The following is a 16,553-nucleotide window of genomic DNA, read 5'->3' as shown; positions in this document are numbered from 1 at the left end:
AAGACTGAATGCCATTTTATCCTCCCAGTCTAAACATGAATCAGAGAGGGAGGGTTACATATACAGTAACTTTCTTTCTACTTTTGTCCAATTATTATTCTCATATATCCATATAAAACTGTACATCTCCTTTAACCGCATATGTTAAACATGTTTTAATATGAACTAAGATTTCAGAGTAAGGTAATGTTAGAGCATGTTAATTAATGTTAATGAATGACTTTTATAGAGCTAGTGGCTCTGCCAGACAAAGGGGGAATTATAGGGTGTGAGAATCAGAAAGTGAGAGATTTTGTGAGAGTTTTCCTGTTTTTTTTTTTTTTTAATGGTAATCGTTTACATGGCAAAAACAACATTGTTTTGCCATGTAAATGATTTCCACTTTAAAACTCTCACCAAATTAATCACTCTCTGATTCTCATACCCTATCACATTCCCACAATAGTGGAAATCGTACTGGAAAACACGTTCTTGACAGTGGTAATTTTCTTTTAATGGGTGATGCTGGAATGATCCCTTTTACCTGCACAGACACCCACACACTGTTAACTAATGAATTTGCCCATAAATTACAAAAAGTAACCTTAATAGGCTGACTCAGCATTTCATTTAACAAAGATTGCAAACTCTTATTTATAACATAAAGTACTGTACATGAGCTCAGGGCCGTTGCTAGGGTGTTCTGACCCCCCCCCCCCCCTGCAAACTATAAGTTTGCGCCCTCCCATATTCAACAAAGGGTCAGCGTGAGCCTTTGGTGCGCACTGGGAAAAGGGGTGTGGTCTCACAGGTAAGGGGCATGGCCACACAATAGTACCCCCATTTAAAATTACACCACACAGTAGCACAATCTTATTCATCTTATATGTAATGTCCCATCCGTAGTAGTAGCATCCATAAATGTAATGCACCCCAGTAGTAGTAGCATCCTTATACATAATGCCCCCCCAGTAGTAGTAGCATCCTTATATATAATGCACCCACGGTAGTAGTAGCGCCTTTATATGTAGTGCAACCCCCAGTAGTAGAAGCATCCTTATACGTAATGCACCCCCCAGTAGTAGTAGCAGCGTCTTAGTACGTAGTGCACCCCCAGTAGCAGAAATGTCCTTATACATAATTCCCCCTAGTAGTAGTAGTAGTAGCGTCCTTATACGCAAAGCCCCCAAGTAGTGTAGCTTCCTTATACGTAATGCCCCCCCTGTAGTAGAAGCATCATTATACGTTATGCATCCCCAGTAATAGTAGCGTCCTTATACGTAATGCCCCCAGTAGTAGCATCCTTATACGTAATGCCCCCTCCCCCAGTAGTAGCGTCCTTATACGTAATGCCCCCCCAGTAGTAGTAGCGTACTTACATGTAATGCCCCCCAGTAGTAGCGTTGTTATAAGTAATGCCCCCCCTTTAGTAGTAGCATCCTTACATGTAATGCCCCCCCAGTAGTAGTAGCGTACTTACATGTAATGGCCCCCAGTAGTAGTAGCATACTTACATGTAATGCCCCCCCCAGTAGTAGCATCATTATACATAATGCCCCCCCCCCCCAGTAGTAGTAGCGTACTTGTATGTAATGCCCCCCCAGTAGTGGTAGCATCCTTACATGTAATGCCACCCCCAGTAATAGCGTTGTTATACATAATGCCCCCCCCAGTAGTAGTAGCGTACTTACATGTAATGGCCCCCCACAGTAGTAGCATCGTTATACGTAATGCCCCTCCAGTAGTAGTAGTAACGTCCTTACATGAAATGCGCCCCCAGTAGTAGTAGCGTACTTACATGTAATGCTCCCCCGTAATAGTGTTGTTATACGTAATGCTCCCCCAGTAGTAGTAGTAGTAGTAGCGTCGTTATATGTAATGCCCCCCAGTAGTAGTAGAATACTTACATGTAATGCCCCCCCAGTAGTAGCGTTGTTATACGTAATGCCCCCCCCCCTCCAGTAGTAGTAGCGTACTTACATGTAATGCCCCCTCCCATTAGTAGTAGCATCCTTACATGTAATGCCCCCCCCCTAGTAGTGGCGTCATTGTACGTAATGACCCCCCAGTAGTAATAGCGTACTTATATGTAATGCCTCCCCCAGTAGTAGCGTCGTTATATGTAATGACCCCTCCGTAGTAGTAGTAGCGTACTTGTATGTAATGCCCCCCCAGTAGTAGTAGCGTACTTACATGTAATGTCCCCCCAGTAGTAGAGTCGTTATACGTAATTCCCCCCAGTAGTAGTAGCATCCTTACATGTAATGCCCCCCCAGTATTAGTAGCATTCTTACATGTAATGCCCCCCAGTAGTAGCATCGTTATACGTAATGTCCCCCCACAGTAGTAGTAGCATACTTACATGTAATGCCCCCCACAGTAGTAGTGTCGTTATACGTAATGTCCCCCCAGTAGTAGTAGTAACGTCCTTACATGAAATGCGCCCCCAGTAGTAGTAGCGTACTTACATGTAATGCCCCCCCGTAATAGTGTTGTTATACGTAATGCTCCCCCAGTAGTAGTAGCAGTAGCGTCGTTATATGTAATGCCCCCAGTAGTAGTAGCATACTTACATGTAATGCCCCCCCAGTAGTAGCATTGTTACATTGTTATACGTAATGCCCCCCCAGTAGTAGTAGCATACTTACATGTAATGCCCCCCCCCAGTAGTAGCATCATTATACGTAATGACCCCCAGTAGTAGTAGTAGCGTCCTTACATGTAATGCCCCCTCCCATTAGTAGTAGCATCCTTACATGTAATGCCCCCCCTAGTAGTAGCGTCATTGTACGTAATGCCCCCACAGTAGTATTAGCGTACTTACATGTAATGCCTCCCCCAGTAGTAGCGTCGTTATATGTAATGCCCCCTCAGTAATAGTAGCGTACTTGTATGTAATGCCCCCCCAGTAGTGGTAGCATCCTTACATGTAATGCCACCCCCAGTAATAGCGTTGTTATACATAATGCCCCCCCCAGTAGTAGTAGCGTACTTACATGTAATGGCCCCCCACAGTAGTAGCATCGTTATACGTAATGCCCCTCCAGTAGTAGTAGTAACGTCCTTACATGAAGTGCGCCCCCAGTAGTAGTAGCGTACTTACATGTAATGCTCCCCCGTAATAGTGTTGTTATACGTAATGCTCCCCCAGTAGTAGTAGTAGTAGTAGCGTCGTTATATGTAATGCCCCCCAGTAGTAGTAGAATACTTACATGTAATGCCCCCCCAGTAGTAGCGTTGTTATACGTAATGCCCCCCCCCCCAGTAGTAGTAGCGTACTTACATGTAATGCCCCCTCCCATTAGTAGTAGCATCCTTACATGTAATGCCCCCCCCCTAGTAGTGGCGTCATTGTACGTAATGACCCCCCAGTAGTAATAGCGTACTTACATGTAATGTCCCCCCAGTAGTAGCGTCGTTATATGTAATGACCCCTCCGTAGTAGTAGTAGCGTACTTGTATGTAATGCCCCCCCAGTAGTAGTAGCGTACTTACATGTAATGTCCCCCCAGTAGTAGAGTCGTTATACGTAATTCCCCCCAGTAGTAGTAGCATCCTTACATGTAATGCCCCCCCAGTATTAGTAGCATTCTTACATGTAATGCCCCCCAGTAGTAGCATCGTTATACGTAATGTCCCCCCACAGTAGTAGTAGCATACTTACATGTAATGCCCCCCACAGTAGTAGTGTCGTTATACGTAATGTCCCCCCAGTAGTAGTAGTAACGTCCTTACATGAAATGCGCCCCCAGTAGTAGTAGCGTACTTACATGTAATGCCCCCCCGTAATAGTGTTGTTATACGTAATGCTCCCCCAGTAGTAGTAGCAGTAGCGTCGTTATATGTAATGCCCCCAGTAGTAGTAGCATACTTACATGTAATGCCCCCCCAGTAGTAGCATTGTTATACGTAATGCCCCCCCAGTAGTAGTAGCATACTTACATGTAATGCCCCCCCCCAGTAGTAGCATCATTATACGTAATGACCCCCAGTAGTAGTAGTAGCGTCCTTACATGTAATGCCCCCTCCCATTAGTAGTAGCATCCTTACATGTAATGCCCCCCCTAGTAGTAGCGTCATTGTACGTAATGCCCCCACAGTAGTATTAGCGTACTTACATGTAATGCCTCCCCCAGTAGTAGCGTCGTTATATGTAATGCCCCCTCAGTAATAGTAGCGTACTTGTATGTAATGCCGCTCCCAGTAGTAGCGTCATTATACGTAATCCCCCACAGTAGTAGTAGTAGTATCGTCCTTACATGTAATGCCCCCCCAGTAGTAGTAGCGTACTTACATGTAATGTCCCCCCAGTAGTAGCGTCATTATACGTAATGCCCACCCCAGTAGTAGTAACGTCCTTACATGTAATGCCCCCCCAGTAGTAGCGACGTTATACGTAATCCCCCCAGTAGTAGCGTCCTTATATGTAATGCCCCCCCCAGTAGTAGTAGCGTTCTTACATGTAATGCCCCCCCAGTAGTAGCGTTGTTATACGTAATGCCCCCCCAGTAGTAGTAGGGTACTTACATGTAATGCCCCCCCCCCCAGTAGTAGCGTCGTTATACGTAATGTGCCCCCCAGTAGTAGTAGCGTACTTACATGTAATGTGCCCCCCCAGTAGTAGTAGCGTACTTACATGTAATGCCCCCCAGTAGTAGCGTCATTATACGTAATGCCCCCCCCCCCAGTAGTAGCGTCCTAACATGTAATGCTCCCCAGTAGTAGTAGCGTCCTTACATGTAATGCCCTCCCCAGTAGTAGCGTCGTTATACGTAATGCACCCCCAGGAGTAGTAGCGTCCTTACATGTAATGGCCCCCCCAGTAGTAGCATCCATAATGTGTGCGCGCACAAACATACCTCACACACGCAATTCATATATATATATATATATATATATATATATATATATATACACACACACACACACACACACACACACACACACACACACACACACACACACACACACACACCCACATACATTGCTCTCTCACCCTCCACTTACCTAAGTCTGGCTGGCCGCCATTGTAATTGTTGTCCCTCTCTCTACAGCAGCCTGGTCCATTTAGCTCCGCCCCATTCTGTACCGTTTATCTCTGCCCTCTTCCGTCCCATGTAGCTCCGCCCCCTCCTCTGATCCATACACAGTGCTGTCACACAGGTGAGGAGAGGGGAAGAGGCTTTTCATGCTTCCAGCGCCGCTGCCTGTCATACAGTGACAGGAACAGCAGCTGGCAGCAGCAGCAGGTGGGACAGGACTGCGCAGCAGCAGGGAAGGGATGCAGAGCAGGGAGAGCGCCTCTCCGTCCCAGCGCCTCCCTGCACTGCATCCCTCAGCTAAGCGGGTAGTGCCGGGCCTGCATGAGCTGTTCAGCCATATTCCAGACCAAAAGTACCAGATTGTCAGTCAGGTCTTGCTCTCTGAAGCTGGGTACTAAAATTTACATACGATCACCGAGGAACTCCCTGTCCATTACTCAAATACATCTTTTTAGTAAACATTTAAGAGACTGTGGAAGATATTTATTTAAAAAAATGGAGAGAGATAAAGTGGAGAAAGATAAAGTACCAACCAAGCAATCAGCTCCTATCATTTTTCAAACAGAACCTCTACAATGTCTGTTAGGAGCTGATTGATTGGTACTTTATCTCTCTCTCTCCAAATGTACCCTTACAGTGCATCCGGACAGTATTCAAGGCGCTTCACTTTTACCACATTTTGTTATGTACCAGCCTTATTCCAAAATGGAATAAATTTGTTTTTTCCTCTCAAAATTCTACACACAATACTCCATAAAGACAACGTGAAAAAAGGTTTTTTTTTAGATTTTTTTCTGCAAATGTTTTAAAAATAAAAAACTAAGAAATCACATGTACATAAGTATTCAAAGCCTTTGCCATGAAGCTCAAAATTGAGCTCAGGTGCATCCTGTTTCCACTGATCATCCTTGAGATGTTCCTACAGCTTAATTGGAGTCCACCTGTAGTAAATTCAGTTGATTGGACATGACTTGGAAAGGCAAACGCTTGTCTATATAAGGTCCAACACTTGAGAGTGCATGTCTGAGCACAAACCAAGCATGAAGTCAAAGGAATTGTCTGTAGACCTCCGAGACAGGATTGTCTCGAGGCACAAATCTGTGTAAGGGCACAGAAAAAATCTGCTCCTTTGAAGGTCCCAATGAGCACATTGGCCTCCATCATACGTAAATGGAAGAAGTTCGGAACCACCAGGACTCTTCCTAGACTGGCCAGCCATCTAAACAACATCTACAGAGATCCACCAATCAGGCCTGTATGGTAGAGTGTCCATACGGAAGACACTATTTAGTAAAAAGCACATGGAAGCCTGCCTGGAGTTTGCCAAAATGCACCTGACGGACTCTCAGACCATGAGAAACAAAATTCTCTGGTCTAATGAGACAAAGATTGAACTCTTTGGCGTGAATGCCAGGCATCATGTTTGGAGGAAACCAGGCACCGCTCATCACCAGGCCAATACCATCCCTATAGTGAACCATGGTGGTAGCAGCAAAATGCTGTGTGGATGTTTTTCAGCGGCAGGAACTGGGATACTAGTCAGGATAGAGGAAAAGATGAATGCAGCAATGTGCGCTCTTGACCTCAGACTGGGGCGACGGTTCAGCAGTTCAACGACCCTAAGCACACAGCCAAGATATCAAAGGAGTGGTTTCAGGACAAGTCTGTGACTGTCTTTGAGTGGCCCAGCCAGAGCCCAAACTTGAATCCGATTGAACATCTCTGGAGAGATCTGAAAATGGCTGTGCACCGACACTTCCCATCCAACCTCATGCAGCTTGAGAGGTGCTGCAAAGAGGAATGGGCAAAATTGCCCAAAGATAGGTGTACCAAGCTTGTGGCATCATATTCAAAAAGGCTTGAGGCTGTAATTGCTACCAAAGGTGCATCAACAAAGTATTGAGCAAAGGTTGTGAATACCTATGTACATGTGATTTCTTAGTTTACTTTTTTATTAATAAATTTGAAAATCTCAAAAAAAACTTTCACATTGTTATAATGGGGTATTGTGTGTAGAATATTGATGGAAAAAAATATTTATTGCATTTGGTAATAAGGCTGTAACATAACAAAATGTGAAGCACTGTGAATACTTTCTAGATGCACTGTATGTCACAACATGGGTAGTTAAACCCTCTGACCCTACCTGCTCTGCCGATTTACTGGCTGGTACATGACTGCTGGTCAGACATCTCAGGATTCCCTTGTAGCTGCAGTCAGGGTCAGACTGACCCACAGGGGTAGGTACAGGAGAAACCCATTGTGGGTCCCATTGCCAGAGGGCCCACCCCCTGCTCTAGGTATCAGGTGTGTACTTGAATTACACATATGTTGCATTATGCTACACAGGAGTATGGTGAACTGTTTACTGTGCATTGCTGTTATTGCTGATTGCTGATACAGGAGGCTGGTCACACCATTAAGTATAGGTCTCTACCACTGCATAAGTGGGCCCTTCATACCCCAGGGTGACACTGTCTTGTCTGAACTCAGCTGAGACTGATTCAGCCATTTACAGCATCTCTACACTGCCCATAATGTTCACATTCAATCCTGTGTTACAGCTCTCTATCTAACCTGCTCTCTACCACCTGTCCACTTCCAGTACAACTAGTCTTCGAGGTATCCTGTGAAAGAAGCTGTTCCAAGTTTTTGAACTCCAGCATTTGTACCCATTTCACCAGAGTGCTTCTACCACCTCCCGCCGCCATTGTCACTACAATGTCCCTTATGGAAGCAGGAGAGAGAGAGAAAGACAGGGAGATACACAGGGGGTGTCAGAGGGAGAGAAAGAGATTGAGGAGCAAGAAAGGGAGGGAGAGAGTGGGTTTCATGGAAAAAGAGGGAAAGAGAGATGAGTGAAAGAGAGGGTGTTAGGGAGAAAGAGAGAAAGGGATGAGAGGGGGGAAAGAGGGCATCACGGAGAGAGAGAAGGTGTCAAAGAGAGAGAGAACCAGAAGGAAGAAAATAGAGGGGAATGGGAGCGAGAGAGAGAGTGTCAGGGAGGGAGGGATTGAGAGAGGGGAGCAAAGGAGAGTGAGAGTGTCAGGTAGAGAGTATCAGGGTGAGAGAGATGGTGTCATGGAGAAAGACAGTATTAGGGAGAGAGAGGAGAGAAAGTGTCAGGGTGAGAGATAGATGGAGAGAGATAGGGTCAGGGAGAGAGACAGTGTCAGGGAGAAAGAGGCACTGTCAGAGGGCCCTATAGCAACTACACCCCATGCACCCACATTAGTTTTGCCACTGCATCCCACCACACTCAGAATGCATATCTACATTTACTATAACTAACACGGTGAGCATGAAGAAAATCATAAAGGGCAGCTCTTGCAGTAAGAACTGTTCATTGCAATGATAGGACTTCTGGGTTTAGGGCATGCGCGTGCGTTGAATGACATGTGCACCATGGGGGGTGCAGGGAGGGATCCGGTTGGATTTCTGTGTTGTGTGTACCCAGTCTACTAGTTATTTTTATGTCTATCAGTTTAACAGTTTCAAAGTTGTTAACTATACAGATGTTGATATCAGATTGTTATTATATCAGTATAATTAATATCCGTACCTCTGTATTCTCTCTTTACAGGGAACAAAGGCAAAATGTTTTAATAGCACCTCCAAACTCCCCATTAAGCTATCCCATGTATGGAGTGCAAGTAATGCCACTTAGGACAATCCGGCTGCCAGGTAAGACCCCGAACTGAATACTAAAATCAGCTCATAGAATGGCTCATTTCAGGGGCGCTTTTGCGAGAGGAGGAGGCCCATTTGCAGCCTCCTCTGTCTGGGCCCCCTCCTCTCTGTGCTGTAGTCTGAGCAGTCCTGCAATTTCTCTACTGCGCATGCGAAAAACTCTATGAAAATGGCCACTGCGCCATTTTTACAGTGATAGCAATAGTGCTGCTGCCATTTTGCGGTGTGGGCCCATGCTGGACTCAGGTGTCCAGGTCCAGCGCTACCCACTCAGCAAAGGGATGCAGTGCAGGTAGGCACCAGGCTGGAGAGGCGCTCTCCCTGCTCTGCAACCCCACTGCTGCACCGCCTGTCCCCCCTGCGGCTGCCGGCTGCTGCGCCTGTCACACTATGACAGGCAGCGGTGCCAGCAGCTTTAAGCGTCCTCTCCCCCTCCCTGGCTGTGTGACAGCGCAGAGTGTTCACTGTGCAGGAAGACCTGAAAAGGGGGCAAAACTACACGGAATGGAGTGGCAGAGCTACAAGGGACCAGGCTGATCATAAGGAGGAACAGGAGGATGGAGACCTCCGGCCAGCCAGACTTCCTTTTGGTAAGAAGATGTAAAGAGAGTGAGAGAGCTTGAGAAAGTGTATGTGAGTGTGAGTGTGTATCTGTTTGTGTGTGTGTGTGTGTGTGTGTGTATCTGTTTGTGTATGTGTGTGTGTATCTAAGGGCATTTTGTGCAAGTGGCACTACTACAGGGGGGATTTTCTGTGAGTGGCACTACTACAGAGGGCATTTTGTGTAAGCAGCACTTCTACAGGAGGCATTTTGTGTAAGTGGCACTACTACAGGTGGGATTTTGTGTATGCAGCACTACTACAGGGGGTATTTTGTGTAAGTGGCACTACTACAGGAAGCATTTTGTGTAAGCGGCACTACTACAGGTGGCATTTTGTGTAAGCGGCATTACTAAGGGGATATTTTGTGTAAGTGGCACTACTACAGGGGGCATTTTGGGTAAGCGGGACTACTACAGGGGACATTTTGTGTAAGCGGCACTACTACAGGAGGCATTTTGTGTAAGCGGCACTACTACAGGGGGGATTTTGTGAAAGCGGCTCTACTAAGGGGGCATTTTGCGTATAAGAAGCACTACTATGTGCAGTGTTATGTGAATAAGATTGTGCTACTGTGGAGTAATTTGAAATGGGGGTTACTATTTGGCCATGCCCCTTTCATGTAAGACCACTCCCCTTTTTTCAGTGTGCACCAAAGCCGTGCGCTGTCCATTTGTAAAGTATGGGAGGGCACAAATTTATAGTTTCCAGGGGGCCGCCAAACACCCCTTGCAGGAGCCCATGTGCACTGCACACACTGCTCCATAATAAATATACCAGTGGCTCATCTAGAGTTTGACAGGGAAAATTGTGTAAAATATTCATTTTTGAAAACCATATATTTATATATACACATACATATTAGGGATGAGCGGGTTCGGTTCCCCGAGAACCGAAGCCTACCAAACATAATGTCCCGAGCCTGGGTCGGAGTCCGGCTCGGGTATTCCCGCCAGACTCTGAAACCAGAACGAGGCAAAAAGTCATCATCCCACTGTTGGATTCTCGCGGGTTTTGGATTCTATATAAGGAGCCACGCGTCACTGCCATTTTCACTCCAGTCCTGGAGAGTGTAGCGAGAGGACGTGTCTCCTCAGTGTCTGTGTGGGAAAGTGGTGTGGTGCATGGGGTGTCGACCTGCTTTTTCTGTCATTCCAGTGCTGTTTTATGCTTCATCAGTCCAGTGGTGGTGTCTTGTACTGCATCAGTCCAGTCACAGTGGTGGTGTCCTGTGCGTCAATAAGTCCAGTAGTGCTGTATAAGTCCATTCCAGTGCAGTGGTGCTGTCTTTTGCTGCATCAGTCCAGTGGTGGTGTCCTGTGCTGCTATAAGTCCAGTTGTGGTGTCCTGTGCTGCCATAAGTCCAATGGTGCTGCTGTATAAGTCCAGGATTACTGCCGTATAAGTCCATTCCAGGAATGCAGCCGTATAAGTCCAGGGGTACTGCCCTATAAGTCCAGTCCAGTGGAACTGCTGTATCTGTCCAGTCCAGTGGTGCAGCTGTATAAGTCCAGGGGTACTGCCGTATATGTCCAGGGGTACTGCCATATAAGTGTGATCCAGTGGTGCAGCCATAAAAGTTCAGGGGTACTGCCGTGTAAGTCCATTAATTCTGTCATATAACTCCAGTCCAGTGGTGCAGCTGTATAAGTCCAGGGGTACTGCCATATAAATCCAGTCCAGTGGTGCTGCCATATAAGTCCAGGGGTACTTCCGTATAAGTCCAGTCCAGTGGTGCAGCCATATATGTCTAGGGGTACTGCCGTGTAAGTCCAGGGTACTGTCATGTAATTACAGGGGTACTGCCATATAAGTCCAGTCCAGGGGTACTGCCATATAAGTCCAGTCCAGGGGTGCAGCCATATAAGTCTAGGGGTACTGCCATATAAGTCCAGGGGTACTGCCGTATAAGTCCACCAATATTGTGTGTGCATTACATATGGGCAAATTCTAGCACGTCCCATGTTTTGCACATACAATTAATTTGGTGGTGCAGAATTTTTTGAAAAATGACGCCATACAGGAGATTCTGTCAGTGGCTCGAAAAATTCCTGGTCACTTTTGACATTAAGCCACTGCAGTGCCACTCCTAGATGGGCCAGGAGTTTGTGCCGCACACTTGTGTCGCTTAGCAAAGTCATCCAGCTATCTCATTGCACCTCTTTTTCTTCTTTGCATGATGAGCTGTTTGGGGCCTAGTTTTTAAAAGTGCCATCATGTCTGCCACTGCAGTGCCACTCGTAGATGGGCAAGGTGTTTGTGCCGCTTAGCAAAGTCATCCAGCTACCTCATTGCACCTCTTTTTCTTCTTTGCATGATAAGCAGTTTGGGGCCTAGTTTTTAAAAGTGCCATCGTGTCTGCCACTGCAGTGCCACTCCTAGATGGGCCAGGTATTTGTTCCGCACACTTGTGTTGCTTAGCAAAGTCATCCAGCTACCTTATTGCACCTCTTTTTCTACTTTGCATGATGAGCTGTTTGGGGCCTAGTTTTTAAAAGTGCCATCCTGTCTGCCACTGCAGTGCCACTCCTAGATGGGCCAGGTGTTTGTGCTGCACACTTGTGTTGCTTAGCATCCAGCTACCTCGGTGCAACCTTTTGGCCTAAAAACATTATTATGAGGTGTGAGGTGTTCAGAATATACTGGAAATGAGTGGAAATGGATGTTATTGAGGTTAATAATACCGTAGGATCAAAATTACCCCTAAAATTCTGTGATTTTAGCTGTTTTTGTGGGTTATTTTTCAACAATCATCCAGACCCAAAACCAAAAACCGAAAAGGGTGGTTTTGGCAAAACCAATCCAGATCCAACACACGAGCGAGGATCCAGATCCAAAACCAAAACACAAAACACGAAAAGTGCCCGCCGCACGTAACACACTTGTGGCGCAAAATTGTACAACTTACACAAAATACACAAAAAATGTAAATCAATTCAAAGAACCTAAGCAGTACATACATTGGGCCTAACTCAGACAAATGACAGGTTTTTACATACAGCACATGAGCAAATACTAAATTACACTTTTTTTTTTGCGTATGTCCATCATATTCTGCAAATGTAGGCATTTTTGCATATGTCTGTCCTAGTCTGAGTGGGATGGAACTTGGCTGGGTCTATCTTTCCATGAAATAGGGCATTTCAGGGCGGCAACTGGGTTATGACAATGTGATCGCACATAAGCACCCTGACTTGTGGGGGTGGCGTGAGAATGTCATGGGTGTGTATCAAAAGTTCCATGTGATTCATGTGTGGGTTGTGCATAAGAGAAGCCTTTTTCTGATTAATCTCTTGCACATAGCATGAGGCTGCTGTAAGTGCCAATACTAAGTATGACAACTGCGGCTGACAGTGTTGCATTGATAGGTGGCATGGGTTTCTGCTTGGGGATGCATTAACCCCACATTAGCCTTACAAATCTTGCATTATAATATGATAGTGAATTAGGCTTCTGCAACTCTAGCTGCTTTGAGCGCAACTCCGAATCAAACCTATAGAGTAAGAGTAATATGGCAGTATAAGGCAATGTCCACTGAAAAACCAACAGGCCGCTGGGAGAATGTAAAAATCCAGTAGGTACAGTTGTAGCCACTCTCATATACAGTATTTACTCATCGCAGCATGGATGGCGTGGCTAGTGTGCCCGTGAATGCATTCCTATGGGAGAATGTCGGCTGTGACTAGTCGCAGCACGGTATGTAGTGCAGCTTGTCGTGATGCGTATGCCTGTGCATACCCACTGTGGCAACAATGAGGCTGGCTCCATCTGTACATACAATAAGAATATCAAACCGTATCATCCGTAGTATGATAGAACATATAAGTGGTTAACCAGAATTCACAGGCAGAATCCCCCACATCTAAACAAAACCACAGACCAGTGGTTTCCAAACTGGTGCCATGGCACCCTGGCTTGCCTCTGGGTACTTGGAGGGTGTGCCCTGGGTTGGTGGTCCAGGAATGATTCAAATTATTTTTGATCAGTGTAATAGGCATTACCAGTTCGTATGGCTGCTAATCCTAAAATACTGTATGTGGACAAACAGAAGTGAATCCTGTCCCTCACCACATACCTGAACCTAAAGATAACATACAGTATAAACACTTTACTTAATCTGTTTTTTTCTGAATTTATCAATAGAAAATGTTTGGCCTATCGATGGTATAAAAAATTATTCTGCAATAGGGAGCATAGATTAATCGTCAGATCCCTTACTGACCAAGTCCACACTTTAGACTCTCTTCACAAGCATGATCCCACGGACTCCAATTATAAGCAGCTTATTGCAGCCAGAGCAACTTTCAATGCACTACTAACTGAAAAAATATAAAAATTTCTTCAATGGCTCAATCAGCGCTTTTATGAGAAGAGCAACAAAGCTGATACTCTTCTCGCAAAGCCGTTTCTTCTATAGTCTCGATCAAGGACTCTAACGGAAATACTCATTACAATCCCTCTGACATAAACTCTATCTTTAAGGAATATTATACTCGCCTCTACAACTTTCCCGACATTAATCACACCTTATCTGATCCACACAAGCACATCTCAGAATATCTGACCTCATGTTCTCTGCCGCAGTTGGATTCTCCCTCATCTACAGCATTATGTAAGCCTATGTCTGACGAGGAGGTATCGGCCACCCTTACACTACAAAAACCATCTAAGGAACCGGGACCAGACGGTCTACCCTTTGCTTACTATAAAGTGTTTGAATCTACTCTCGTCCCTCATCTGACCTCTACTTTTAACAAAATTCTTAAAGGCGATGTCTTCCATACCGAAACTACTAAAGCGTTAATTACTGTTATACCCAAATCAGGTAAAGACCGACAATTTGTCTCTAATTACCATCCTATCTCCCTCTTAAACACAGACTTAAAACTCTTTGCAAAAATACTGGCCTTACGCCTCAACCCCCTCCTTCCGTCTCTCATACACCCCGACCAAGTCTGTTTCATCCCCTTTCCTCAACTCTGGATAACACCAGATGCACCATTAATCTAATTCATCATGCCAATACCACTAAACTCCACTCTTTTCTACTGACCTTAGATGCGGAGAAAGCCTTTGATAGGGTCTCCTGGGCTTTTCTCAATCAAACCCTCCGTAGCTTCGGCTTTCGAGGGGAATTCCTCCAAGCCATTACAGCACTCTATTATAACCCCTCTACTTCGGTCCTAACGGGTGGAATTGTTTCAGACTCGTTCACGATCACCAATGGCACACGGCAAGGATGCCCCCGGTCTCCCCTTATATTCGCTTTAATAATCGAGCCCCTCGCTTGTCGCATCCGTCTTAACCCGGATATTACAGGTATTTCTGTTTAAGATTCACAGGACAAACTTTCCCTCTTCCCAGTCGACATCCTCCTTACTCTTACTAAGCCATTAATTTCCCTGCCTAACCTTTTCAAAGAATTGACTCTCTAAGGGGACTTCTCTGGCTATGAGGTTAATAATGACAAATCAGAGGCTTTCCCCCTACATATCTCAACCAACACACTGAACCTTCTTAAAACCAATTTTCCTTTTACCTGGTGCCATACCTCTATTAAATACCTAGGTTTCCACATTATCAAATCTTACCACTCTCTATACAAAGCGAACTACATTCCCTTATTTAAGGAGATATCTCTAAATATCCTGGGCTGGAAGAAGCATTTTATTTCCTGGATAGGCAGAATTAATGCTGTTAAGATAACTGTTCTCCATAAGATATTATACCTTTTCCGGGACTCTCCGCGTCCCTGTTCCTCTCCGGATTTTGACATCCCTTCAGACTCAATTTAGTAAATTCATCTGGAATGACAAAAAGCCAAGATTGCGTAGGGATATTCTCCATAGGAGCTTTAAAAATGGTGGTTTGTGCCTTCCTTCCCTGTCAAGATATTATCATGCATCTGTTCTCCGAGACACGTGAGGAGGTGGGTTGACTTAGAGAATGACTTAGCTCAGGTTGACTCTATTTCTCACCTGCCCTGGCTCCCTTGCACTCACAGGCCTAAAACTATTCAGTCAGTGTCAACAGCCTCCCTAACGCTATCGGTATGGGACTCACAACATGCTAAACTCTCACTCCACACATTCCCCTCCCAGCTGACTCCCATTTGGAATAATCCCTCCTTCGCCCTGGGCCGATCTTCTCATTTGGCTTCCAACTGGTTAAAGGCAGGTATCACCTGCTCTTACCATATACTTCATAATAACATTACATACTCCTTTGCAGACCTTCAAACGAAACACTCTCTCCCGACTTCTTATTTTTATCAGTATCTTCAAATCCGAAATTTTGTCATGACCTCTACCAGGAAAACACCTCTCCCTAAGGTCCCAACACCAATGGAACGCCTCTGTACATACCGTTCCACGGAGCGAGACATTACTGTATCCATCCTGTATCAGTCCATTTTGTCGCCTGAACCCTAACCCCATGCACCACAGGAACTAGCATGGGAAACTGACCTGGGGATTCCCCTTGATGACGACGTGTGGGACGCTATACGATTACATATCTCTAAATGTTCTATCAGCATCTCCATCAAGGAAAATTCCGTAAAAATCTACACATGTTGGTATGTGGTTCCAGAGCGCTTAAATTAAATATATCCAAATACGTCAAACCTCTGCTGGCGCCAATGTAACCAAATAGGCTCTTTCTTTCATATTTGGTGGAACTGCCCTAAGATCGCTCCCTTTTGGTCCCTGGTCCGAAACCTCATTAAGTCAGTTATACTTGATTGCCACCCTCTCTCCCCTGAGATGCTCCTCTTGTGTGCCCCAGCCTGTCAACTATCTAAGTCTGAAAACAAATAGCTAAATCATGGAAACAACCCACTCCACCCACCCATCATGAACTTGTGAACCGCATCTGGTTTGTTGCAAGGATGGGATACCTTTCCTCACTGATGAACAACACAGTGGACAAATTTCACAGCGTTTGGACGCCTCGGTATGTTAAATTTCAACTGGCTCTTCCAGGTCTCCCCTAATACACCCTATCCTCTAACTTGTTTTTCTTCCCCCTCGACTCGCTCTTAGCTCTCTTCTGCTTGCCCATTCTCCTCCTTGTCTCTGCCTCTCTCTTCCTCCCTCTTCTCGCTTTCACTCCTCACTCTCAATCTCTCTTTAACTGTTTCTGAAAAAAAAAAAAAAATTACAAGTCTTCCCGGGGGGTTCCACTGCTTGGCCCTCAGTAATGTACTTTACTGGTTGTTTTTTATTGTTCTTTGCAGTAGGC

General features: G+C 45.4%; 1 protein-coding gene across 8 annotated transcripts in view; it reads left to right on the top strand.

Annotated features, from left to right (window-relative positions):
* B4GALNT2 (beta-1,4-N-acetyl-galactosaminyltransferase 2 (SID blood group)) overlaps window positions 1-16,553 on the top strand; it is a 230,382-nt gene that overhangs the window by 176,516 nt on the left and 37,313 nt on the right. For all 8 annotated transcript variants that reach the window (XR_010244363.1, XM_063963550.1, XM_063963549.1 and 5 more), the window contains exon 3: window positions 8,605-8,705. Coding sequence is in view for 7 of the 8 variants with exons in the window: in XM_063963550.1 (XP_063819620.1) it covers window positions 8,605-8,705 (101 nt within the window). In the remaining variant the exon portion in view is untranslated. The remainder of the gene's footprint in view (window positions 1-8,604; window positions 8,706-16,553) is intronic.

The sequence above is a fragment of the Pseudophryne corroboree genome, chromosome 3 (genome assembly GCF_028390025.1).
Source record: "Pseudophryne corroboree isolate aPseCor3 chromosome 3, aPseCor3.hap2, whole genome shotgun sequence".
NCBI classification, from domain to species: domain Eukaryota; kingdom Metazoa; phylum Chordata; class Amphibia; order Anura; family Myobatrachidae; genus Pseudophryne; species Pseudophryne corroboree.
Note: the sequence above shows the minus strand (reverse complement) of the source record. Positions and strands in the feature narration are given on the sequence as shown.